Below are 28,000 nucleotides of genomic sequence, written 5' to 3' on the forward strand. Positions count from 1 at the left end.
TTTATTTCTACCTTCTCTGTAAATTTAATATAAAAGAGATGATGATGTTATTACTTCTAATAATAGTCATCCCTGACATTTTTATTGGATTTGATGGTTTAGAGGCGCTTTTACATCCATTATATTTCATTTGTTCCCCATGAAAGTCCTGTTGGGTAGTTATTAGTTATTTCCACTTTACATATGAGAACAGGGCCAGAGAGGCCAAATAACCAGGTTACACTCTAGCAGGGCTAGAAATTTAACCTCTATGCACCCCGACTCTTTCCCCCATAGATGTGTACATCCTCGTAGTGTACCAGCCTCTTTAGAGTATACCTAGCCCCAGCCATGCTCTTGGTTCAGTTCGGTAGCTCAGTTGTGTCTGACTCTTCGCGACCCCATGGGCTGCAACACACCAGGCTTCCCTGTCCATCACCAACTCCCGGAGTTTACTCAGGCTCATGTCCATTGAGTCGGTGATGCTATCCAACCATCTCATCCTCTGTCGTACCCTTCTCCTCCCGCCTTCAATCTTTCCCAGCATCAAGGTCTTTTCAAATAAGTCAGTTCTTCCCATCAGGTGGCCAAAGTATTGGACTTTCACCTTCAGCATCAGTCCTTCCAATGAATATTCAGGACTGATATCCTTTAGGATAGACTGGTTGGATCTCCTTGCAGTCCAAGGGACTTTCAAGAGTTCTCCAGCACCACAGTTCAAAAGCATAAATTCTTCAGCACTCAGCTTTCTTTATAGTCTAACTCTCACATCTATACATGACCACTGGAAAAACCATAGCTTTGAGTAGATGGACCTTTGTTGGAAAAGCAATGTCTCTGCTTTTTAATATGCTGTCTAGGTTGGTCATAGCTTTTTTTCCATGCTCTCAAGGAGCTCACATTCCAGGAAATAAGATATAGAAACATGGACTTATCTTGTATTGGCTTAAATTTAGTTTCAAGACTTTTAATTTCAGTCTAGAAATTATGTGGGGTCAGAAACCAGGGATGTTTCTCACTTTGTCTCAGTGAATTGGTATTATAAAAATCCTTATCTCCTTTTTATTTTCCCACATTAAAAAAGCAGATTTCCTACAAAAGATGGGTTTATAGCTGAGAAGAACTTACCAGGTTTATAGCTGAGAAGAACTTACCAGGTCCGGTTGGAGGCCCTCAAGCTTGAGGAACCAGCAAGCATGTTGTCAGTTCTCTACAGTGGTGTGTAGAATGTTGAAAGTAAATTGTCCAGTGAGACAGGAAATAAAAAGTAGCCAAAGTGCTTCAAAAGCAGTATTTGGGTAAGCCTGAAGCTAAGGGATATTTGTTACAACTATTTAGGATTTGGACAGACCTTTTATAGTTCTGTAGCTTTTCTGCATCAACATTTAGCAGCCAGTGGTACCAAAGGTGAAGAGCAAGATTATTCTCAGCAACATGGCCAGGCAGGCCCAGGCAGAAGAGGTTAGAGGGACTCCCAGATTCCCTTTTCTCTCCTTGTTTGTAGTATATCGTCAGTCACGAGTCTGGCTTGCTCACCGTTCTTATTTTCACTTTGCTTCCTTTGTGTCCCTGACAAATTGTTCATGGGTAATTGATATGTTAGCTGAGAGTTCCTGACATAGTCCTGATGAGCGCAACATTACAATGGCTTCTTGGAGCTGTATAGTGGTATTAGCAATTATATTAACAAAGGAGATACGGCCTATTCAAGAAGGAGTAATTGAGGTTTAGAAAGATTGTTGATCCCAGTGCAAGAGATATTGACAGTAGTAAAGTGATAAATCTGAGACCTAAAGGTCTTTTATGGGGCTCTTGGTTGCTATTTTTATATTCCCATTTACCTCACAGACTTAGAGAGAAACTAGTTAACAAAGAAGTGACTTCTTTCTCATATTTTTAGAAACTGTGTTTGACCAGTGCTTGTAGAGCCAGGAGGATAGGGAGGTTTCTTTTCTTCTTTTCTTGACTCCATCTACTAGCTAGCATACCACAAAATCCTCCAGGCCTATTTCCCACACCGTGGTGACTGGTATTCAGTGTGAGGGTAGCACTTCCAGGAACCAGGAGGAGCAACTAGAAGAGAAACTGGCTAACTTCATGTTTATGATCCATAAACAGTTAGGTTGGATCACTTGTAAAAGAATTGTGAAATTTATGAGCCGAGCAAGGAGAGACAAAGAGAAAAGTTCATTTGAGGCCTGGCTTCACCTTGTGGCCCTTTTTCTGGGCCACAGAGTGTTGCCTGGTTCTTTCTAAGTAGCAGTTATCCTGAGTTTTAATGATGTTTCCTTATTTTCAGATTGATTTTGTGGCTCATGATGACATCCCTTATTCTTCTGCTGGGAGTGATGATGTTTATAAGCACATCAAGGAAGCAGGTGAGTACGGTGATGTGCATCCTCATTTTATGGAGTCTCCGGAATAATGACATATTCAATCACATCACTACAGAGGAAAATTTATACAGTGAGAAATTCAACATCCACTTTTAGGTCACACTTTGGATAAGAGGTTAAAGTGAGCATAGCATCATATCCATCAGTTCTCAGTCTAAACATCTACTTTTGTTGTCTTTTTAATTTCAAGAAACCCTTCTCCAGCCCCATTATTTTCTTAATATTAGGACATTTCCTTACTCCTAACCCTTCATTCAGTCTTCCTTCTGTATGTCAGTATCTCAGACTGTACTTAGTAATAGCAGACTCTGCTTTTTGAGGATAGGAAAGGACTGTGGCTCCCAGTTTCCATCTAGTCCTACTGCCTGAGCTATTCAGAGTATCACAGTATTTGTGTTTTTGGGTTAGGCATGTTTGCTCCAACACAGAGGACAGAAGGTATCTCCACATCAGACATCATCACTCGAATTGTCCGTGACTATGATGTGTATGCCAGGAGGAACCTCCAGAGGGGCTACACAGCAAAGGAACTCAATGTCAGCTTTATCAATGTAAGTTCTAACCTCATCCCAGAGTTCCCTGGCCCTATAGGACATGTGGCCTCTCACTTTGTCTAAGTTAAACTTGCTCTTCAATCTGCTCTTATTATCACCTCCAAAAGCTCAGTGGATACCTGTTTGCACATAGTACTATGCCAGGCTTTTTACAAAGAGCATTTGGATGTATCTGTTCTATAAAAAGAAGCATTATCTGCCTTTATGGTCTAGTATCACAACATTGATATAGGACATACAGCCAATTAAATAAGAATGTATAACTTACAAAGTACAGTGTTTATATTGAATACATTTAAAACAGTAGTTCTTAACTTTTTTTTAATTGTATGGTCTTTATAAATCTGATGCAAACTATGGATCTTCTCCCTGTGTGGATAGTAACACACAGCATTTTGCATGCAACTTCTCAAGGCACATGGAACTAACTTTTAAAATTTGATTATGAAAGCAAGTTTATCTTAGCTTAATATTGCCCTTAGAAACAAACTGCTGTACATTTTGTGTATAAATTATACCTCAGTAAACTTGATTTAAAAAGAAGAAAGCTGCTGTGTCTTCTATACGTGAGTAATTTACCATGCTCCCTCATTTGTTCCCAGCTCTGTGAATTATGAATGGGTAAAATGGTTTCATCTAAATTGATTTATCTGTGCAGATAAATGCTGGCTACTGTTACACTGTTGTTACACTGCAGAATTTATTTTCAGGTATTTAAGAATCCTAAACATACTCCCCTTCCCCTTTATGATCTGAAAATGAGAACACTTTTCATTTGGCTGAAGACTCCTTCCCTCCCTTTGGGAGGGTTCATACAATTTTCCCTTATTTTTAGGGCAGCTGACAGGACCAATGAGTATCATCCTTACTTTGCGAATGAGCAAACAGACCTCCAGATGTTAAAAAAAAAAAACAACTTCTCTGTAGTCATAGAATAAGCCAGTGATGGAGGGAAAATTTTAGCACAATAAATGAATTAAGTAAAAGGTCTACTACTTTCTTTTTCAACCTGTTAGAGTTGACTTGTTGTTGGCAGTACTGTACAGTGATCTTGGTGCTCCCTCCCTATACATATACATCTCTGTCTAGAATGGGGTTTTGGGTTTTGTTGGGCATGTTTATCTTCCAAGTTAATGTTTTGTCTTAAAAATCTGAGTTTGTTTGGTATATGCCAGTCTGTTACTGGGCTTACCCTGTGCATTTAGTTTAGTCCTGGGCTCTACAATCTTAGAATTATTACACTTTTACTTAGGATGACCATCCAGAGCATATCTTTTCTGTTACCATGGTAGGGAAATATGGGATATATTAAAGTAAAGTGAAATTCTCAAGACCAAAAGGAGTGTCTAAATAGAGTACCAAACCAAGTCTTTTCCTTCCCCTTGGTATGGAAGGTCAGAGTGAGTATTATTTCTCAAAACAGTTATTTCTTTATCCAGGAGAAGAAATACCACTTACAGGAGCGAGTTGACAAAGTAAAGAAGAAAGTGAAAGATGTGGAGGAAAAGTCAAAGGAATTTGTTCAGAAGGTGGAAGAAAAAAGCATTGACCTCATTCAGAAATGGGAAGAGAAATCCCGAGAATTCATTGGAAGTTTCCTGGAAATGTTTGGTCCAGAAGGAGCGCTGGTATGTCCCTTCCTGCTGGGCTATTTAGGGAAATTCAGGAAAATCTAGGGAATTCTTATGCTGTGAAAGGAACTACAGAATCCTTGAGCAGAAAGGGACATTGACAATAAGAAGTTATCTAATATGTTCCCTTTATTGGGCAGAACTATATTTCAACTATCCCCAGAAAGGTTTTAAAAATCTTTACAGAACGTGGTTATACATTCGCCTAATTTTGCCAGCTCTCTATAAACCTCCAAATATGGTGACAAGTGAGTAACCTTGCCTAGCTTGCTTCTACATTACAGTTTTGGATAGAAAGAAAGGAAAGAGCAAAGAACAGTTTAAAAAAAAAAAACAAACCACTGCCTCGACTACAAGCAGCCACTGCAGGATTGCTGGGTAAGGTGGGAGTTCTGTCCTTGAGGAATAGGCAAGGTCTTTTTGAGCTAGATAAGAGGTGCATGTGTAGCTATTAGCAGATGAGCCCTAGGATATCAGAGATGATCTGGCTGTGGGGGTGCTTGGATGCCAGAATAGATTATTCATGGAGAATATAGAATTTTCAGAAAATCCCCAAAACTAAGGTAGATACCCTTTTGTCTGAGTTAATTCCTTTGTTTTTGCCTAGAACCTAGACTACAGACCAAGTAGCTTTTTAAGAATTCCTTTGACATAGAAGTCAAAGATTGGGTGATAGTGGATAACAGGTGGGACCCCTTAGACATGTAGTCTAGCATAACCACTTTGACTGAGAAATTGCTTAGAATTGTATCTGTGGCTTACTTGGTCACTTTTGACATTACAGAGGGCACTCACGATAATTTGAAGTCTCAGATCTCCTCCATTGGTTAGTAGGATCCATAGGTTTCTTCTAACTCTTCCTTTTGGTCTCCCCAGAAACATATGCTGAAAGAGGGGAAAGGCCGGATGCTGCAGGCCATCAGTCCAAGGCAGAGTCCCAGCAACAGCCCCACTCGTGAACGTTCCCCCTCTCCCTCTTTCCGGTGGCCCTTCTCTGGCAAGACTTCCCCGCCTTCCTCCCCAACAAACCTCTCCAGACACAAGTCTGCAGCCTATGATATCAGTGAGGATGAAGAAGACTAAATTTTCATCTCTCCTTTCTCCTCCCTTCCCTCTGTCCCAACCTTCAGAAGCTCTCTGTTGAATTCCAGATTGTGATCCCAACACTAATCCTAAGGACAGCTACAAAGGAAAGACAGTTGGGGCAAGAGGACTTAGGATGGGGGGACCAGACAGCCTGTCCTCGGAGAGACATCACGCATCCCCACCAAGAAGGAGGCTAACTACATCTTAGAAGCCTGTTCTGCATTCATATCCCCTCCCCATGGACTTTGCTTTACTGTTTATGTTCATGTGCTCTTGACAGGGAAATTGTCATTTTTATTAATTTTTTAAAAATTAGTCTTTCAAACGTAGTAAGTAGAACTAATTTTTTGCCCCCGAGGAGTGGGCAGAAGGAAGTGGTGTAATACCCAGAGGCCTTTTCTTCTTGATACACCGTAGTGTTTGCCTTCTATTCTCAGGCAAACTGTCTTGCCAACTCCTTCAGGCAGTGAGCCATGCTGATGGGCGATTTGGAGGGGAAATACCATAATCTTGGTTTCCTTTTTTTAAAAAGCTAAAAGCTGAGTAACGGCCACAAATCCCCAATGTATACTGCTGGCACGTGTGTCCGTGTGGCTGTGGGAAGAAGGAGATCTGAGTCTGACTTTTCTTACTCCCTGAGGAGTTTCTTGTTGGACCCAATGGGGTCCATGAAGACACTGATGGGGATGGAACCAGACCACATGGCATCAGCTGCGGTTTCTATGCTGTGTTCATCTCTCAGAAAATTCTGTTGCCCAGTTATTTGGGAGCTCTTGTCAATCTCTTTTTTGTAATCTTTAAATTCTTCCTGCCTTTAAAGGGAGGAACACTTTCAGGTTTACTCTGATTGAGGAGGGGAGTTGGACAATACTCAAACCTATACAAAGTCAGTTTAATTTTCCTCTGGGAGTAAGTCCCTAGCCCTACTACTCCTGTCTTAATACTCATTTCCTAGCTTTTTACAAAGGATACTTTGTAAATGTCTGCAGTTTCAACATGATCTGTTAATCCATGTTGCTCATAACCATATTGAATATTGAGAGAGGTTTGCAGAGAACATAGGTGCAAAAGCATAAGGAAACACACCCCTTTTTAAAGCCCTATCTTGACCTCTTCCCCTTGTAATAGTATCCTTGACTGGAACCAGTGCTCCATGAGGTGTTTCTTTTCCCCAGGGAGTTGGCATCTGGCAGGGACTCACATCACTGCCCCTCTAGCAAGTCTCCAGTGGCTCACATTATAAGAGTGTGGTAGATTCCCTCCCTCTCCCTCTGCCTGCCCCCATCTCCCTGTTACGTTGCCCAGGGGATTCACCACTTAAATTTCACATCAGAGAATGCTGAAGCTTAAGCACTTGCTGTTGAGCATGAGCTCCTTTTCAGCTTGTAGCATCCTACAGCACATGACCTAGCAGATCATTATCTATCATAATCCTAATCCTTATCATATCATAAGGTTCAGGGGAAATTTGCTTCTGTCCAGGGCCATCTCATCACTCATAAATACCCCTTGTGGGGGTGGAGTTTTAGTGTTTTCAGCTGAGAAAACCACATTTTATCTTTGCCCCTCTGCTAAGGTTGTGAGCATCTCATAATCCCTTTCCTGAACACTTTCTGGTAAAACTTGCTCTTATGCCTGAGGGCCAGTGGCTAGAGTTACTGCCTGCCTGCACAGCAGGACTACCTAGGTTCTTAAAACTCAGATCATCCAGAGAAGCAGAATGCAGCAGAGTAGAGGAATAAACAGAGTGAACCTCTTGCTGTCCTGATGGCCCATGAAAATTACATTTCTAACTCTTCTCATGAAGTGCTATTTTTACTATCAAATCTAGTTTACACAGGCTTTGGCTTGAAGTCCTTTTTTTGAAACTGTTGAAGTTAATGTTTTCCTACAATACCAGCTTTGTAGGATCATATATTTTAACTTTTCTGCTTCAGTCTTCCCTTTTTGGGAATTCTGCCCATTTCTGTTGATAGAAAAATGGTGAAATCACCACTGAAACCCACCTACATTTTCTCTCAAAATACATGTCCAAGTATATTTGGAAAGGGAGGCAATCCAAATGTGATTTTCCTCCCTGCAGTCACTCCTCACAGGTATTGTCTGGGTCCCAAATGTTTGGCCTGCCTTCTCTGCTCTGTAGATGGGCTGCTTTGGGCACATCCTGTCCTTGGAGTATGACGTCTAGGCCAACAAGCTCCATGAGACTGCCAGCACTGGCATGTGCACGTGTTGTCGGAAAACTCTCACCCCTTCTGGTGAGCCTCTGTGGCCTCAGTCTCCTAACACAGTATATCTCCGTGAAATTTTGACTGAAAACAAAAAACTTTATGGCATGGCATGCTAGGTACTTTGGGATAAATGTGATCCTACGTGCTGGACAACGGTGGGTGGGTGGAGGAAGTTGTTGGGATGATGCATTATTTGATCATTTGTGCCTAATTAAATGAGGTTAGAGATTCGCATTCCACAACCGTGTGTGTGATCTGTAAATCTTTAAATATTAGTGTTGTTAATATTAATTTTTAACATTAATTTTAATATTACTTAAACCCTAAATTGCACAAGCAAAGCTGTCAGCCTGAATAGGCCAAATGTGGCAGAAATGGGAGAGCCTTAGAAGTTGGTTGGCCTTATAGCCTCTCTCTGTAATAGAAGGAGAAGGGAGACAGAAGCCTTGTAGCCAGTGGTGAGGATGTGCCATTTCATCAGTTACCTTGAGATGAGCTGGGCAGAAAGTTTGTTTTTTTCATACACTAGACTCCATAGCACTGAAGGGTAGAGGTTGAAATTTTAGAGGAGTAGAAATGGGTCATTTGTACTGCTCCAGCTGCTTCTGACCACTAGAGCCAAAGACCATTATTTTGATGAGGCTTGGGTAAGAAGGTTGGGGATGTGAAGAGGTCGAAAGTCCCGAATAAGAGAAAAAATTTGAGGGAGGTCAAGAGAGCTTTTGACCTTTTCTGATCACTGATAACATCGCAGGCAGCACCTGAGTTACATTTTTCTTATTTGTGACCACACAGCTGTCCAGGAAGTCTTTGAATATTCCATCCACAATGATTCTTCACAGTGCTTTTTATTCTTTCTTGACTTATGGGCAGCTTTTGTCTTTCTGGAGCTCATTGCCTTATTAATCCTGTTTCAAACCCTATATCTAAAATCTTTCCAAATCAAGTCTATTTTGCTGCTTTTGTTTAATTTCCTAAAAGCCATAGCTTTTACATGTTCTGTCAGCAAACTATCAGCAGAAGTTGAACCAATGCAGGTAGGAGAAAAGCTCCCTTAACAATGTTTTTAACTAATGGTATTTTTTTCAAGCTTATCAATATAAGTATTTTTAAAGTTATATTTTTCAAGGTCATACAATGATTGTTCTTGTTTTCTCTCATGGAATAGATTGTCATGGGATAAAGACTGGTCCCTAGCTATTATTTTTGCAAATAAGTAGAACATGTTTTGGGGATTATACTATTAAATGTTAATTTTCTTTAAAAGAAAGAAGAAAGATACTCTGTCTGCCAAAGTTTGATGTTAGTACTTAGATTGGGGTAGAAAACAAAAGTAGTTGGTTTAACATTAAAATGACTGCAGTTCTGTTTTCTTAGCTTTCAAGTGGGCTTTCCCACTATTCTTAGGGAGACACTGACTGTTTTGAACACAAAGATTTGATTGGTTGAGTTGTTTTGTATTGTGGATCCTGAGAAGAGTGTTGGAAAGAAATACTGGCCTTGGTGTAAACGTTGGCCCCATCACCAGTGCTGGTGTCCACAAGGACGTTTTCCTTAATCGGTGTTCAGTATTTTTTTTTCCTGTCTGAGTGTTATTAAATTGTTATTGTTCAGTTATTTTGGCTTTTGTCATTAGCCAAATAAAGGCAAAGTGATTTTACCTAATGTTTCATTTTATATGTTTTGACTTGGTATACATGTGTATTATATATTTTATGTATTTGAGACTTTTACCTGTATGATCAGTTCCTTTACTTTTGCATCCTAATTTGTCTCCTCAGAATCATTGCATGCCCATATCATTGCAATTCCTTTTGCAGCTTGGCACAGAAGACTCAAAAAGCCATTGGCCCACAAAGGGAGGCTGATCTAGATCTCCCAGGTCTAATGTCATCAGCGCCCTACTGACACATCTGTAAGGGAAGAAAACACCTTCCATCTGTTCTTCAGAAGCCTTGTTTCTTTGAGACTTTGGGATCCTACTGTTTTGCCTGGCTGAGTTCTATTCCTGTTATTATACCAAGAAAACTATCATACACTCTTCCCCCTTTGATTTGCTTTGGGAAAGCTCAGAGTAACCTTTTAATATACAATCTTGATGGGCTAATAGTGGCACCCACGGAGGCAATGTGCCCAATTGTAGAAAATCAAACTCCATCCTGTTTATTAAGCTTAAAATACCTTCCTCAGGCAAGATCCAAAACAATTTCATCCTATCGCATAGTTCTGATTCATCTCTACAGTCAAGCACACATCATTTGCCAGCTTGCGCTGACAATAGAATCAATCCCCATTTGGTCAAGGTTGAAGAACAGTAAAGAAATCTGTGCCCATCTAATGAATATAGTGTCTCTTTCATTGTCCAAGCCATTCACCTCAGGCTTTGAGGTTCAGATCCTGGTCTGGAGAAGAGAAAGGTTCATATCCAAGCTTGTCATCTTTCCTTCGGTAGTATATTCGTGTCAGCACAGTGATCAGAAAACTCTCGAGGATGAGGAGGTGGCAGTTCATCACTGCAGCATGGGACAAAATATAGGTTATTCTAACTTAACAGAGGTGGTATCCCATACCAGCCCTGGCATATGAGTTGGACAGCAGTTTCTCTTAATTTATCCTCAAACCAGGACCTAGAGATATTAAGTTGTCACAAGTAACATGGCAAGTTGACAATAGAGCCAGAACCAGAACTTGGCTCTCTACCTCCTGAACTTTGAGGCTAGCATTAAACATTTCTTTTGCATGTTTTATCATCATGACCCTCTGCTTCCTAACCACACCTATTCTTCTTTCAGGAGCTGAGGATTGAACCCATGGCTTCCTGGGTTGATCATCAGGGCTGGGCCTCAAGCTGTGGGATTGCAGCTGTCTGTGTGATCAGAGAGGTCATAGACTCAGAGCCTCTGCTAGATTTCTTGGAGGTCTCTTTCTCAATACTCTAAGCAGAACACTGAATATTCTGAGAGTGGTTAGCCCTACTTCCAATCTAAGATCCTCTCTTCTCGGACCTCCCCCTCCTGCCCATCCTGGAATAGACTAGGAAACCCCATGTGCTTACCTTGAGACCTGATTTTAGAAGAAAAGGGAGGTGAACAAGCAATCTGCCCACCACTGGCCAAGACTGAGAAGATGGATGGCTGCAGAGCAGACAGAATAAGGAGTGCCTGCAGAACAGAAAAGAGGAATGAGGATGGGGGCTCAGCATCCCTGGCACAGGCTGGCCGGCCCACTGCTGTGTTTGAAATGTGTCTTAGTGCTTGCCCTCTCTGAGTACACTTTTCTGATGCACAGCTTCTCAGGGTAGACTTGGCTTGTCCAGGGTTCCCTCCAATAATCATGGGCAGGTTAATTAATCACAAGGCTTTTATTCTGTGGCCTGACCTCTAAGTGCTTCTGTAGCCTAGATCCTTTCTGTGCCCTGTCAGTCCCTTACTCCGTGGTAGGCTCTTCTGTCCTCTGTCTTCCTATAGACCCTCCACTTCTGCCTGCCATGTGCCTGTAAGCAGCACCTGCTTAGGTCAAATGAGAATTTATGTGAAATCAATCTGTTAACTATAAAGGAATCACTATGCCTTGGGAATAGGAGAAGGGCCCAGCAAGAAGACAGAAAGAATGGAGAGAGAAGAGAAACAATATGGAGCTAGAAGTCATTGCATTTGGTGGAAAGGTTATCTCTGGGCTTAGAGAATGGAAAGTGTAAAAAGTGAACAAATGTGCCTTTGGGAAAATTCTCGGGGAAGAGGTGATGATGCAGAGTCAGATGAGAAGGGATGTGGGTTTGGGAGTAGATAGTTGTATGTTTAAATTCCAGTCCCATCCCTTATGTACCTTTGAGCAAACCCCAAAACACCTCAGTTTCTCATTTGTAAAAGAGAAAAAACAATGATTCTGAAGATTATAGTGAACTTAAATGTAATTAATGTATGAAAAGCGCCTAATATGTAGTACTGGTCATATATAGTTGTAACTGTGATAATGCTGATGTTTCTGCTACTGCTGCTAATTCGCTTCAGTCGTGTCCGACTCTGTGATACCCCATAGACGGCAGCCCACTAGGCTCCTCTGTCCCTGGGATTCTCCAGAATCCCACTCCAGAATACTGGAGTGGGTTGCCATTTCCTTCTCCAATGCATGAAAGTGAAAAGTGAAAGCGAAGTTGCTCAGTCGTGCCCGACTCTTAGCGACCCCATGGACTGCAGCCTACCAGGCTCCTCCATCCATGGGATTTTCCAGACAAGAGTACTGGAGTGGGTTGCCATTGCTGATATTTCTAGTGGTGATGAATTGCAAGATTTTTAGAATTAATGGGTAGTGAAGAAAAGAAAACAGCAAAGGTATAAGAATTTAAGGTTTAAAAATTCATGTGTTATGGGCGTCATTGTGTCCCCCTAAAAGATGCATTGAAGTCCTCACCCCCAGGACCTCAGAATGTGACCATCATTGTCTTGGTAACTGATTAGATGTAATTAGTTAAGACGAGGTCATACTGAAGTAGGGTGGGTCCTTATTCCAATATGACCGACGTCCTTATCAGAAAAAGAGACACAGACACATAAGGGGAGAATGCCCTGTGATAAGCCAAGGATGCCAAAGATTGCTGCAAACAATCAGAAGCCAGGAATAGTCAAGGAAGGGTTCGCCCCAACAGTGTTCAGTGGGCATGTGGGCCGCTGACAGCTTGGTTTTGGACTTCCAACCTCTAGAACTGTGAGGCAATGCATTTCTGTTTTAAGCCACCTGCTTTGTGCTATTTTGCTCCAGCAACCTTAGGAAACTTACAGCACAGAAAAGCAACAACTGGGGAAGGGCAGGGATTCTTTCCCAAATCTCACAGGAAACCTAAGGCTTAAGAAGATTCCCAGACCCACTTCTAGCCTTTATTAGTCTCAGCTTCTAACCCCTACAATTTGTGGCTCATTATTAACCATCTTTTCTCTCCCAGGGTATAGTTACCTGGAACAGAACAAATTTGGCTCCTATGTTCTGCTCGCCCAGGTGCAGCCTGGCTTGACGAAAAATGATGCCTATGGTCCACAGAGCCGACAGGGTGGACACACCGAGGAAAGTGTTGATCCATAGAGCTGTGCTCCCCTCAGAAATCTGGTGGCAGGCCAGAAAGCAGTCAGTGAGGAAGCAAGCCCCTTTCTCCTTTTTTTTCCCTTCTCCCAATGGTGGGGGAAATAAAAAAGCTTCTTCTCTCCCCGTTAGAGTCCCTGAGCCTCTGCTTTTCCACAGTCGCCCTGTACCTGGGGCTATCCCAACCCTGGAGCCCTGAATCGGGATACTGGTTCCAGCTATTCCTTCTAGAGCTCAAAGGAATTAAACTCATCTTGGCCTCTGCTGCCCCTTACTCTGGACTTACGTCTGATGGGTCAAAGATGCCATCAGGGATGAGAAACAGGCCCACCAGGGTCAATGATATCTTGAAGAAGGCGTACTGGATGGGGCCCAACAGCAGCAGCTGAAGTCTCTTCCTGAAGTAGGAAGAGGATTAGGAACATAGGCCTACAAATCACCCACCCCAACCAGAACTTCCAGCTCTCTCATTGGGTTCCTGGCAAGGCTTGGCCACCATCATAGACACCAACATAGTCAAGTGGGTGGGGACTGAGGAAGAGCGTTGGGAACCATCTTTATTGCCTCCCACTCACCCTCAGACCAGAATGATGCCTTTTGAGCAAGAACTATCTGAGGATTGACCCCAACCTCATTAACTGAAACGGATGGAAGGGGAAAGTAAATAGTCCAAAGTGCAGTTTGTTCTCTGTGATAAAGTTTGTAGGGGACAGTGAGCGTAAGTGATGGGAACTCTGGAGTTCTCCTTCCTCTGTTCCTCCTACCCCTGTTTGGGTGCCCAGTGTGTGGGTCCTGGCTGTGGGATGCCCACCCTTTCATCACTGGCTTTGTTCCATACAAGCCAAATTCCATGAGGCTTGAAGCAGGACTGAGAGAGCCAGCAGAAGCTCTTGAGAGAGTGCAGAAGAGGCCAGTCTGCTCTCCAGGCAGCCTCTCCCTCCCGCCTCACCTGGTGATCTTGATTCGGGGGCAGCAGGGGCAACAGCAGCAGCAGGGGCCTGTATGGATCATCACCGGGGTGTCCTTCAGTGTCCTCAACACCGCCTCCTTCCCACCAAAGCCTTCCACCATGGCCTGCATCAGCAGGTAAAAGCACATCGAGTAAAACCTGGAGTTGGGGAGAGGTGGGAGGTGGGCCTAAGAGCACACAGAAGGGAGGTGGCAGCAGCTGGCGGGATACCACCTGCTGCCAAAGAAAAACAGACTGCAAAAGGACAGGGAGACGGGGGCTTCCTGAAGGGGTCAGGTAGGGTCTAGGCATTTTGAGAACTGAGAGAGGACAGGTGGAAGAGGGCAGGCTGTGAGAACAAAATAATGCCTGAGATGCACTAGAAGTTCAAGAGACAAGTTGGAAAGGGCCTGATTTGTGATCAGTTTGTTTGCATGGACTTATGGAAGGGACAGGGGATTTAAAAAAAAAAAAAAAAGGACACAAACTCTGGATTCCCAGGGTTGAGAGGAGCAGAAGGGGGACCTCAGAGGGGTATCAAGTTCAGCTGGGGGCAGGGCAGGACACTCACGTAGTTATGGCCATTTCCACGAGTGTCAGGGCACGAGGAATCCAGAGACCAAAGCAGGAGAATGCAGACACTATCTGCTTGGAGAAGAACCAGGAGCTGGTTAGGGTAAGGAAGGAGACTGCATGCTCACCTTTTGTGGCAAGGGCTCAAGGAAGCAAAAGCTAAACAGCTGAGGCACCATTACTTAAAAGTGACTAACTGGGGACTTTCCTCGTGGTCCAGTGGCCAAGACTCTGAGCTCCCAGTGCAAGTGGCCTGGGTTCGTTCCCTGCTCAGGGAACTAGATCCCACTAACACTTGGCACAGCCAAATAAATATTAAAAAAAAAAAAGTGACCAGTTGGAAAAAGAGCTAGTTAAATCAACTAATTAAAATATTTTTTAAATTCAGCTGTCAGTTTATTCCTTGTCTAGTGTTAGAGACAGCAAGTCACCTTGAGTCAGAGGCTCTTTTGAAGACTATCTCTCAACATATGTCACTGGAGTAGGAATAGGTCAATTCATCTTTAAGAGTACGTAGATCAAGATCCAACCCTTCCTTTTCAATATCCCATGTTATTAGAGCACCTCTGATGTCTTGAGATGGCCCAGGCAGGTGTCATCTGGCAGAAAAGGACCTCAAGGGCTTTGTTCTTCACCCAAAACAGACACAGAGCTCACCACACGGAAAGAGAAACCCCATCATGTGGCCTGCGAGCATGCCAAAGAGCTATCAAATGGCTGTAAGAGTGAGTTAGAAGGACTTACAATGTAAGGGTAGAGTGAACATGACCCCATGGCAAAAAATTACTCTCCTCCTACCCTCTGAGGAACCACTGCTGGTCTGTGCAGGAAACAAGCTTATTTTAAAGCAACACAGTAGCAGGGGAGTAGTGAGTGGGATAGCTGGTGGGCTCAGACAGTTCTTCAGCTGTTCTTAGAGCTGTTTCTGTGGCTCTAAGATTTCAAACACTCCATCTCACTGTCTGTGACCTTCTAAGCATGGGATCCTGACTGCAGATAGCAGACTAAAACCCCCACCCTAAAGTAGTAGAGGAAGGCAACTTGAATTATTGAGTTGAAAGGAATCTTCCTCTTCAGCCCCTTCCCAAAGGCAGCTGCAGGACCCTCACCGTGGGTGAAGAGCTGCACCAGATCAGGGTCTTCCTCTTGATAGGGCAGCGGGTGTTCTTGTGCAGGTAGACAGCAGCCTCCAGGAAGATGGCTATTGAGCCCAGGACAAACAAGGTCATGATGACCATGAGGGAAATATCCACAGGGCCCAATGCTAGAATGGAAAGAGAGGACAGGCTCCAGTGAGCTGAAGACCAGGGCTGAGGAGCAGAAGATGTGGGCTTCCTCACATGCATCTAATTGCTTTACCACATCTAGAATTACCTGGTCTAGGCTTCCTATCATGCAGAAGATGGGCTTTTTCTTAGACCTAGAATTTCCAACATGTGACTAGGAAATAGTCATTCTTCTGCATGCATGGGAGACCAGATCAATCTAAGTATGGTAAGGCTTACTTGAATCAGGATATAGACACCTAACAAGTTTGTACATAACAAAAATTCTAAGTTCGGAGGTCAACAGGGCCTATTCACTTTTCTCAGTGTCAGGGGTTATACTAGCAGACAGGGACCAGTTAACATAATTAAAGCAAAATATATACTTCTGATATACATCAGAATATATACTGATATACTTAAGTCGCTCAGTTGTGTCCAACTCTTTGTGACCCCATGGACTGCAGCATACCAGGCTTCCCTGTCCATCACCAACTCTCGAAGCTCGCTCAGACTCATGTCCATTGAGTTGGTGATGCCATCCAATCATCTCATCCTCTGTCATCCCCTTCTCCTCCTGCCTTCAATCTTTCCCAGCATCAGGGTCTTTTCAAATGAGTCAGCTCTTCGCATCAGGTGGCCAAAGTATTGAGTTTCAGTTCGGCACCGGTCCTTCCAATGGAGAAGGCAATGGCAAACCAGTATTCTTGCCTTGAGAACCCCATGAACAGTATGAACTTGATATACTTCAGTTCAATTCAGTTCAGTTGCTCAGTCGTGTCTGACTCTTTGTGACCCCATGAATCGCAGCACGCCAGGCCTCCCTGTCCATCACCATCTCCCGGAGTTCACTCAAACTCACGTCCATTGAGTCTGTGATGCCATCCAGCCATCTCATCCTCTGTCATCCCCTTTTCCTACTGTCCCCACTCCCTCCCAGCATCAGAGTCTTTTCCAATGAGTCAACTCTTCGTATGAGGTGGCCAAAGTACTGGAGTTTCAGCTTTAGCATCATTCCTTCCAAAGAAATCCCAGGGCTGATCTCCTTTAGAATGGACTGGTTGGATCTCCTTTCAGTCCAAGGGACTCTCAAGAGTCTTCTCCAACACCACAGTTCAAAGCATCAATTCTTCAGTGCTCAGCTTTCTTCACAGTCCAACTCTCACATCCATACATGACCACAGGAAAAACCATAGCCTTGACTAGACGGACCTTTGTTGGCAAAGTAATGTCTCTGCTTTTCAATATGCTGTCAAGGTTGGTCATAACTTTCCTTCCAAGGAGTAAGCGTCTTTTAATTTCATGGCTGCAGTCACCATCTGCAGTGATTTTGGAGCCTAGAGATGTTTAAATTTGATTTCAAAAATTTTATCACTTTACTAGGACACACAACAGGACTTTAACAAAAGAAGTGGACCCAAGTAAAGACTCCAAGGATATTTGACCTATGTTGGCCCCAAGTACACTTATTCTCACATTAAATGTAATCCAGTAGCTGTCTTTAGTATTTATTGAAATCATTTGAGGAGTTGTTAAAAAGTAGCTGTCCAGATCCCCACTCCCTATACTCCCTGCTACATAGATGTTGTTCCCATACATCTGGGATGTAATCTACATTTTAAACAAGCTCACCTGATAATAGAAGATAACAAACATTTTAACAACACCAATGAAGCTCCTCTGGCCTCACCCTTGCTAACAGGAAAACACTAATATAGTCACAATATTTGTTTCTGAGCATGTTCTAATTAGTGCAACAATGTTTTAAACAAAGTTAGTTCCATATCCTCAGTGACTAAGCCTGGACCCTCATTTATCTAAGTCTCTTCCCTCCTTGACAGACTCTTTGCTTTTAGTCTCCCAACTGGCTAGATGACAGAAGAAGAAGGGGAAGACTGGCAGAGTCCAGCCACTGTCGTATTGCATTGGGAGTAAAGGAAATCAACCCTGAATACTTATTGGAAGGATTGATGCTGAAACTCAAATACTTTGGTCACCTGATGCAATCAGCTGACTCATTGGAAGAGACCCTGAAGCTGGGAAAGATTGAAGGCAGAAGAAAAGGGTGACAGAGGACGAGATGGCTGGATGGTATCACTGATGCAGTGGACATGAACTTGGACAAACTCCAGGAGATGGTGAGGGACAGGGAGGCCTGGCATGCTGCAGTCCATGGGGTCGCAAAGAGTCTGACATGACTGGGTGACTGAACAATGAGAGGATATTGGCTGGTCTGCCCTATGTTTTGGTGACTGAGGGCAGCTCAGAGCTGCTGACACCAAAACAAGGAAGAAGGAGACCACATCCCAGTGAAGACTTGAGTTGTCATCTGGGTCAGTCATACTTGGTGACATCACAAGGAGCAACCAGGACAAAGGTGAATTTCTCAAAAACTACTTTGATGCTTTTGAACTGTGGTGTTGGAGAAGACTCTTGAGAGTCCCTTGGACTGCAAGGAGATCCAACCAGTCCATCCTAAAGGAAATCAGTCCTGAATATTCATTGGAAAGACTGATGCTGAAGCTGAAACTCCAATACTTTGGCTACCTGATGCAAAGAACTGACTCATTTGAAAAGACTCAGATGCTGGGAAAGGTTTAAGATGGGAGAAGAAAGGGACGACAGAGGATGGGATGGTTGGATGGCATCACTAACTCGACGGACATGAGTTTGAGTAAGCTCCGGGAGCTGGTGATGGACAGGGAAGCCTGGTGTGCTGCAGTTCATGGGGTCGCAGTCCATGGAGTTGGACACGACTGAGCGACTGAACTGAACTGAACTTTGATCCTGGTTGTTCTTATTTCAGGGTACATGTTTTTCTTTTTGTTTGCTTTCTCCAAGAGGCCCTTTATCTCTGACCACAGTTAGGTCTGTGATTAATCCAGAGGACCTGCTGCAGGGAAGGCAGTCCTTGGACAATCTGCCAGCCTACACTTCTGAAGTCAGTGGTAAGCTTTTCCTTTCTGTTACAGGCCTCAAAAGATAGGACTGTGTTGTTCTTCCCTCCTCCCCATTCCTGTCTCCACCTGCTTCCACTTAATTAGGATGCAGCCCACTGTGTGACCAAATTACCGGCTTAGTGTTGCTGTTTAGTTCTGTTGCCTCATTCTCAATTACCTCTACAGATATTGCTCTAGTAGGCCTGGCAGGTTTTAAACATTAACAAAATAAAACAAGCAAAAATCCACCTGGCTGCAATCCTTAATTAAAAAAAGACTACCTCCCTTCCTTGAAATTTTAAAGATATAAACATAACAGAGGATCTTTTTTCTGACACAATTTTATCCTTATACAATAAAAATGTGGGTTTAAAACAGTTGCTCTGGTTTTATCATGATATACACATAAAGCCTTCCATGTATCAAAATAATTCCAGATAGATTAAAAAGATAAATCTTTAATAAACAACAATGATCTACTGTATAGCCAATGGAACTCTGTTCAATATTATGTGCCAGCCTGGATGGGAGCAGGTAGGGGCTTCGGGGAGAATGGATTCATATGTATGTATGGCTGAGTCCTCTCTCTGTTCACTTGAAATTATCACAACATTGTTAATCCGCTATACCTCAATACAACAAAAAAAAGTGTTTTAAAAAAGAGATTTTAAAAAAGCGGTATATATTTAAAAATAAAACAGGGAAAATTGAGAGAAGGGAAAAAAAGAGAGATTTGTATTTTCATCAAAACTTGAGGGAAGACCTTCCTAAGCTTAGGTGTAATCCAAGAAATCACAAAGAGAAGGATGGTCAAATTTGATACAAAGAGTTTAAACTTCTGAATGTTAAAAAAAAAGTATAAGCAGTAAAGTGGTGATTTCACAGATGCACACTTGGGTAAAAATCCATCAAATTATATACATAAAATCATTGCCCTTTACTGAACATAATTTATAACTGAAACAAACAAACCTTAATATGAACAAAACAGAAAGCAAAATTACCACAGGAAATTCCCTGGCTCTCTGGTGGTTAGGCGGAGAAGGCAATGGCAACCCACTTCAGTACTCTTGCCTGGAAAATCCCATGGATGGAGGAGCCTGGTAGGCTGCAGTCCATGGGGTCGATAAGAGTCGGACATGACTGAGAGACTTCACTTTCACTTTTCACTTTCATGCATTGGAGAAGGAAAGGCAACCCACTCCAGTGTTCTTGCCTGGAGAATCCCAGGGACGGGGGAGCCTGGTGGGCTACTGTCTCTGGGGTCGCACAGAGTCGGACACAACTGAAGCGACTTAGCAGCAGCAGCAGCAGCTGGTGGTTAGGACCTGGTATGTTCACTCCTGGCAGCCAGGGTTTGATCCCTGGGTAGGGAACTGAGATCCCAAAAGCCACATGGTGTGACCAGAAAGAAATAAAAATAAATAGTATAGTAAAACTATAGCTATGTAAAGGATTTGGCTGAAGAGAAGGATAGAAAAGAATTGAAGGAAAGAGTGGGGCCCTAATATCTTTATCATACAAAATGGAAAATGAAGAAGTACTATCCGCAGTTGGCAAAATAAGAAATAAACTATAGGTATAGTATATACAGCTATAAAGATAACCAACTAAAAATAATGATGAAACCATGTGGAATGAGTAGAAGTTTGGTACTAAGTGAGTTAAATCTTTATGTATTACAGAGGCAGCCACAGATAATATACAAAACTGATACCACATGAAATAATGGTAATTTGAAAGTAACTATTAAAAAATCATCAGCTAAAAAAGTAGGATGAAGATTAAAAATGAGAATAAATAGGGCAGGGGAGTGTTAATTTTCATTAGTAGCCCTTTTGTACTATTTAAAATTTTACACTATGTTCATGTGGGTTAAGATAAAAACATTAAAAATGATTGCCTAGGAATAAATGAGCAATGCCATCTTTGGGTGATGAGACTGTGGGTGGTCTTTGTCTTCCTCCTTTTCCAATTATTCTATAACAAATATACATTTTACAACAAATAAGTTTTTTTAAAGACATACTTTGCCAAATATGTAGTAATGTGAAAAAATTCATATGATGTCATGCTTATAAAAACAGTATATAAAATTGTAGCATAGTAGGATTTCCACTACTGTTAAATAAAAGCACAGAAAACAGAGCTTGTACTATGATACTTGCAGTGCTGGTCTTGAGTGGTGGGACCATACGCGACTTTCTTCTTCATACTTTTCTCTATTTTCATATTGACTTTACTGAATTATTTTTTACAATGGAAATGTTTAGTTAAAAAAAAAAACAGACAAAATATAAAGTCCAGATAGGCAGAAAGCAAATTTAATTCAGTAGATTTCTAAAAACCAATGTCCTTTGTTGGGAAGGGGAATATCGATGGAGGTCCCTCCTTGAGGGACTCCCCCAGCCCCTGCTTGACTCTCGTCCTCATCAGCTCACTGAGAGCTGAGAGTGGAAACAGCCCCTCCAGAAGCCATCATGTCAAAGCCTTTCTCAATCTTCACTGTCCTTGACTATTCCCTCCTCCTTGAAAATCTCTCCCATCCCGCTTGACTCCTGTAACCACAGTTCTGGCTCCTCTCCTGGAGACCCTGGGTCTCCGATACTGATCCCTCATCCTCTCCTACACCCTGTGTTCCAGACTCGACCATTGCATCTCACCTCTTCTGTTTATTGAGGTTTAGGATTTCCCTACCACCCCTCAGTTGTCACCCTGTTTACTTAACTTATATGCAGAGTACATCATGAGAAACGCTGGACTGGAAGAAACACAAGCTGGAATCAAGATTGCTGGGAGAAATATCAGTAACCTCAGATATGCAGATGACACCACCCTTATGGCAGAAAGTGAAGAGGAACTCAAAAGCCTCTTGATGAGAGTGAAAGTGGAGAGTGAAAAAGTTGGCTTAAAGCTCAACATTCAGAAAACGAAGATCATGGCATCTGGTCCCATCACTTCATGGGAAATAGATGGGGAAACAGTGGAAACAGTGTCAGACTTTATTTTTCTGGGCTCCAAAATCACTACAGATGGTGACTGCAGCCATGAAATTAAAAGACGCTTACTCCTTGGAAGGAAAGTTATGACCAACCTAGTTCGTCTAGTCAAGGCTATGGTTTTTCCTGTGGTCATGTATGGATGTGAGAGTTGGACTGTGAAGAAGGCTGAGCACCGAAGAATTGATGCTTTGGAACTGTGGTGTTGGAGAAGACTCTTGAGAGTCCCTTGGACTGCACGGAGATCCAACTAGTCCATCCTGAAGGAGATCAGCCCTGGGATTTCTTTGGAAGGAATGATGCTAAAGCTGAAACTCCAGTACTTTGGCCACCTCATGTGAAGAGTTGACTTATTGGAAAAGACTCTGATGCTGGGAGGGATTGGGGGCAGGAGGAGAAGGGGACGACAGAGGATGAGATGGCTAGATGGCATCACTGACTCGATGGACGTGAGTCTGAGTGAACTCCAGGAGCTGGTGATGGACAGGGAGGCCTGGCGTGCTTCGATTCATGGGGTCTCAAAGAGTTGGACACGACTGAGCAACTGATCTGATTTGATCTGACCACCCCTCAGCCGCCTAACCACCACCTGAGCCATTTCTACCTCCAGGACCTTAGAGTGCTTGGCCGCTGCCTGTTCAGTTTTTCTCCTTGAGCTCCCCGTGTCTGGCTTATTCTCCTCACTGAGCTCTCTGCTCAAATGCCCCTCCTCAGTCAGCAACCCTTGAATGTCCAGTGTGGTGTTATCTCTCCCTCCCAAGTTGCCCTCACAGTGAGGTTATTTACATATTTATTGCTTGTCCCCATAGAGTGATGGTAGTGTGAACTCCACAAAGGCAGGGACTTTGTCAGGCTTGTTTTCTGTTCTATCTCCAAGTGCATGAAACAGTAACTGTGACTATTTGTTCAATGAAAGAAATGACCACATGAGGATTCTTACTGTCATCTCCATTTACATGCTTTTCCAGGAAACTAGGCTTAGAGTTGAGCACCTCACCCATGATCACACAACCTGAAAGTGACAGAGCTGGGATTTAAACCCAAGGGTTCCTGATCCTAACTAAGCCCATTCTCTTCACCATTACACATGCTGACTCTTGCTGTGTGTTCACATAACTATGGGAAGAAATGTGGAATAATATTAACCATCAAAAGTTGCTTAAGTTGGTGAAGGTGGAGGTGAGGCATATTCCAGCTATTCAGTATGGAAGTGCTTTTGCAGTTTCTTGTATCTGCTGCCTTTTGTGCTCTGTTCTTTCTCGTGCTTGCAGTGTCTGCAGGCTCTCACATTCACTTCCACAGGGCAGAAGCTAGGAGAGAGAACTTCCTTAGCATCCACAGCCAACACCACTGCTGCTGCTGCTAAGTCGCTTCAGTCGTGTCCGACTCTGTGCGACCCCAGAGACGGCAGCCCACCAGGCTCCCCCGTCCCTGGGATTCTCCAGGCAAGAACACTGGAGTGGGTTGCCTTTCCCTCTCCAATGCATGAAAGTGAAAAGTGAAAGTGAAGCCACTCAGTCATGTCCGACTCTTATCGACCCCATGGACTGCAGCCTACCAGGCTCCTCCATCCATGGGATTTGCCAGGCAAGAGTACTGAAGTAGGGGGGGGGGGCGGGGCGGGAAGGGCAACACCACTACTCTACCTCAAACTCATTTATCTCCTTAGAAGATCTTCCTCTATCTTATTTTTCTGTATCTTAACAGATACTGTGAAACAAAAGTTTCTGATAGCTCAAGGATTTTTGGAAACACTTTAAACAAGGTTAAACATGTTTCTTTCCTGCAGGGTATAAATTTTAAATCTGATTTATATTGTTAATTTCCAAAGGAGGTTACAGAATATAGCTTTTACAGAACTGATTTTTATACAGGCTCTGTTTTCATGAAGTACTCCTTGGGATTACTATTCCAAGGAACACACTTTGGGAAATACTTGTCTAACTGACCTGTTGAATACAACTATACTTGAGCAACTAGCAAATTCCCATTGCATCTGTAACAATGAAGATTACTCTTTTAAATAATGAAAACAATATAAGAAAATTAAAACTTTGAAAAAAAAGTTTTACCCATAATCCAAGCTAGTTCCTAACCAAAAATTATTCTCCTTTTTGCACGTATTTCCATGGAGGTGAAGAGCATAGGCTCCAACTTCAAAGTAAAATTCCATTTACTTCTTGCTCTATAATCGTGGGTAGATTATTATCCTCCAATTAAACCTCTTAGCATGATTCAATGCTAGTGTTTGCTCAATAAAAAGTAGCTTTAAAAAACATCCTGGTTAAAGTGTATACATATTATATTACTGCAATCATACTGTAAAATTTTGCATTCTGCTTTTTCCACCTAACATTTCATCACAGTCTGTGAAAAATTATTTTTACAATTATTTTACAATTATAAAGGTTGTTAAAATAAAGGGAATAATAGAGCTGCATTAATATATCCATAATCCATTTTGAAGAGTTATGATATTACCAGTTTTACTTCAAAAGTTATTCTTAGGAAAAAAAAACATCACAGGTATACTTGAAGGCCCTGTATATATCTCCAAGTGTCTTTTTCCCTTCACTTCTCCTCCCAGGGCTAACTGCTATTCTGAAGTTGGTGTGTATCTTTTCCTGTATGTTTTAATTTTTTTACAACATATGTACATGCTCAACATAATTATATTGCTTTGCATTAAAAAAATCTATATAAATGTTTTCCACTCAACATTGTTTTCATGGTTGTTATTATTTTCTTTGTGACAAACAAATGCTACTGTAAGCATTCTTAGACGTGTCTCCTCGGCATGTGTAGGAGAATTCCTCTATTCCTCCCAGTCTAAGATCCTGCAAGCCATGTGGTATGGCCAAAAAGAAAAAAAAAACCCACAAACAGTGGGTTTAAGTCCCAGTCTAGGTTGTATGGTTGCAGTTTATTATATTATTGCTTCATTTACTCTAGTCTTATATAACCTTTAATATCTGGTAGAGAAGGCAATGGCACCCCACTCCAGTACTCTTGCCTGGAGAATCCCATGGATGGAGGAGCCTGGTAGGCTGCAGTCCATGGGGTCAATAAGAGTTGGACACGACTGAGCGACTTCACTTTCACTTTTCACTCTCATGCATTGGAGAAGGAAATGGCAAGCCACTCCAGTGTTCTTGCCTGGAGAATCCTAGGGACGGGGGAGCCTGGTGGGCTGCTGTGTATGGGGTCGCACAGAGTCGGACACGACTGAGCGACTTAGCAGCAGCAGCAGCAGCAGGGCACATATCCTCCTTACTCTTTTTCAAAATTGTCTTGGTTTTTCTTGGCCCTTCACTCCCCCCAAATAGAAGTTTGGATCAGTCCATTAATAAGAAAATCCTCTAGGGATTATAATTGCAGTCATATCACAGGCATTTCAAAAACAAATTATTGAAAGTTTCAATAGTTCTTCAAGAATAGTTCTTTCTTAAAGAGCATTTAAGACACAGAGAGTTTATAAATGAAGGAGGAAAGGGTTTCACCACGTGTCCAATGGGCACCTCTTCCTGACTCTATTTCTGTCAGTGTCATCACCACTGTTCATGTTCTCGGAGTCATCATTAGAGTTTCTTTTTCTTTCACTTACCTTGTCTAAATATTTACCAGATTGCCTGCTCTTTCTTTGGATTGCCTGTATTTTCCAATCTGTCCTTCCTTTCCCTGACACTGCCCTGGCACAGGCTCTTGCCCTTCCTGTTAGGCTGGGGCACTGACCTCCAATTTATACCCGTGCTTCTTAAGGCCCTTACTCCCCAAAGTCTATCTTGATTACTAATTAATGGTCCTGAAATACCACCCAGCTCCTCCCAATCTCAGAGCCCTCATCTACTGCCTGCAGGATAAAGTACAACTCCTCTGCCTGAGACTCAGCAGGCCCCACCTTACCTGCCCAGCCCTCTCAACTGTCCCCTGCTTCCTCACCAGTAACCTTGAATCTCCCCAGTGCCTGGAGAACCTGCCTACTCATTCTTTCTCCACTCCAGCTCCCTACTTTCCAACTGTTACTCATTCCAACAGTTCAATGGGGGAACAAGGTAGCTCCCCAGACTACCAGACCCAGAATAATCTACCTACTTTGAATATCCTTGGTGCTTCTATTTGCACATTTTGCAGCAAAGCAATGTGTGATCCATTTTCACTGTGTAAGATAGGGTTTCTCAATCTCAGCACTATTGACCCCTTGCCCCAGCTAATTCCTTGGTTGTGGGGACTTTCCTTTGTTTCCAGGGCAAACTCCCTGACCTCTGCCCCACTAGATGCCAGTAGCACCCTCTACTTGTGGTGACTGGAATTGCCTCCAGACATTGCCAAAAGTACCCTGTGAGACAAAGTTGCCTCTGGTTGACAACACTGGTGTGTGAGAAGACTTGTGCCACCATCTGCACTCTCTGAACAAGATATCCCTGGAGTCAGATGTAGCATCTGCCTACTTTCATGAACCACAGAGCAGCTACAAGGCACCCCTGGACTGCCTCTGGCCGTTGGTATTCACTCCAGTTCAGAGCATCTGAAACAGAGACGTGCCCATATCTGCCTCCTAGTACACCCTGACCACACCCTACTGTTTAGGAAGAGTCTCCTCCTTGAGGTGAGAACATCAGGAAGGAACAAACATTAAGGATAGAGACACAGATTCCTACTCATCAACGTCTAAGAAGTGGCTGATCATGCAGTAAGAAAACAAAATACAGTATGGATGGGAGCCACGTTTGCTATCAAGATGCTAGGGTCATTTGATTGTCATGTTTTAGGTGTCCAGGGAATAAACAGAGTCCCAGCCTATGCCTTTCACTTTCAAAACCAATTCGGTAATAGGAGCTAGTTGGCCAACACTGTCCGAATACTTTTACAGGTTCACCTAAGTTTTAAGAATATTATTCATAAAAACCACTCTCCAGAGTGGTATAGACTCCTTTTAAGAAGGATGTTGTGCAGGCCTCAAAGGGATTCTGTGGGCTTTGGGCATCCATGTGAGTCCCTGGGTGGCCCTGGGGTCTGAAAAATGCTCCAGGTCAGTGTCCCCCTTATGAATTGGGGAGTCCCAACATGCAGGTTTTTCTCCAGGCCACATAGCCGTGCCCTTCTTTTGACTTTTTGGCTCCTCCAGAGTTTTACTTTCCCCAGCTTTTACAAATTTTAAAAAATTTTTGACTGTACTACCCAGCATGTAGGATCTTACTTCCCTAACCAGGGATCAAATCTGCACCCCCTGAATAACCTCTGTAGCACTAGGGAAGTTCCCTAAAAGGTTTTTACCAAGATTGACACTGGGTCAGCCATCCTCCCAGGTACTCACTCTATGCTGGCCAGCTCAGGACCACCTTCCCTCAGCTCCTCTCAGCTGTTTTGACTTCCTCCTTGGGATGCTCATTTTTCCTTCTTTCAGTTCCTCTGGGGAGGGTCCCTGACTTACCTCTCAAAAGCTGGGCTGCAGTGGGAGGATAAGAGAAGCAGGCAGAGGGAACGCTGTAATTGGTTTTCAGGATCTCCAGAAGATCTGCCGTGTACCTGGAGAGACACCAACCTGTGTTCAGAATATGGGGACTGGGGGTGGGCGGGTGGGTAGCAGAAGGGACTCCAGCAACTTGACACTCCCTCGAACACTCCTAGGTTCACAGAGCGTCTCCATTTCCCCTCAAGGCCCAGGTGACAGTCTGCAGGTCTGGCTGCAGTGCTCAAAAAGCCCACAGTCCATTCCCTCCACTTCACAGGGGCAGCAGCCCAGGGGTTGGCTAGGGAGAAAAAGCAGGGTCCCAGAGAAAGAATGGACCCTTAGCACCAGGAGTGGGTCCCCAGCTGGTCAGAGCTCTATGCATGTCCCTCATGCCCCCTCCACCTCTGGGATTTTCCTCTACCTGGTTGGGGGCCAAAGCTAAGGTTCTGAGGGTCATACACTCACCCTTCCCCAGTGTCTCTGAGGACCTTCCAGAATGACCAGACCATTGTCAGTCCTGTCTCATTCTTGGGCTCAGAGGGAGGTAGGGACAGGCCAGAGTGAGAGGGCCCCCTGCTGCTTAGCAACTGGCTCCTGGCTTGGGGCCTGCCTCCCTCACTCACCTGGGATCGAGCCTTATCTGAGTCCTGTCTGGCTCCATCGTCTTCTTGCTCTATCCGGCTTTCCTTCCCGGCAGGCACTGGGGGCCAAGGAGAGACAGGCAAGTCGGGACCCTGAGGGGAGGCAGCTTCAGCTGACTGCAGCTTCCAAGACTGGCTGTGAGTTGGCAGAATGGCTGGGTCTTCCCCTCTGGCTCTCTCCCTCCTCAGGCCTCCTGTGCCCACAGGTTCCTTTCTCAGAGTTCACCTCAGA

General features: G+C 43.4%; 2 protein-coding genes across 4 annotated transcripts in view; one reads left to right on the forward strand and one right to left on the reverse strand.

The window, feature by feature from the left end:
* Positions 1–13,076, forward strand: part of PCYT1A (phosphate cytidylyltransferase 1A, choline) — a 53,574-nt gene extending 40,498 nt beyond the window's left edge. For both annotated transcript variants that reach the window (XM_086400879.1, XM_086400871.1), the window contains exons 6-9: positions 2,279–2,357; positions 2,784–2,926; positions 4,369–4,557; positions 5,437–13,076. In XM_086400879.1, coding sequence (XP_086257005.1) covers positions 2,279–2,357; positions 2,784–2,926; positions 4,369–4,557; positions 5,437–5,643 — 618 coding nt within the window. In that variant the 3' untranslated portion in view covers positions 5,644–13,076. The remainder of the gene's footprint in view (positions 1–2,278; positions 2,358–2,783; positions 2,927–4,368; positions 4,558–5,436) is intronic.
* On the reverse strand, positions 10,015–27,997 carry SLC51A (solute carrier family 51 member A). 2 transcript variants are annotated; one of them, XM_086400894.1, is made up of 9 exons: positions 27,751–27,997; positions 27,107–27,201; positions 15,582–15,736; positions 14,471–14,544; positions 13,900–14,058; positions 13,237–13,348; positions 12,828–12,974; positions 10,933–11,038; positions 10,015–10,390 (listed from the first exon to the last, which is right to left on the reverse strand). In XM_086400894.1, exons 1-9 carry the CDS (start codon positions 27,786–27,788, stop codon positions 10,254–10,256), a joined length of 1,023 nt encoding a protein of 340 aa, XP_086257020.1. In that variant the 5' UTR covers positions 27,789–27,997; the 3' UTR covers positions 10,015–10,253. The 2 variants fall into 2 exon arrangements, with proteins under 2 accessions (XP_086257020.1, XP_086257029.1); XM_086400903.1 differs by lacking the exons at positions 27,107–27,201; positions 27,751–27,997 and adding an exon at positions 19,681–19,820.
* Positions 27,998–28,000: the final 3 nt, after the last annotated feature.

Source organism: Bos grunniens, chromosome 1, assembly GCF_055505025.1.
Source record: "Bos grunniens cultivar Pamir isolate PY7600 chromosome 1, Bosgru_T2T1.0, whole genome shotgun sequence".
In the NCBI taxonomy this organism is placed as follows: Eukaryota; Metazoa; Chordata; class Mammalia; order Artiodactyla; family Bovidae; genus Bos; species Bos grunniens.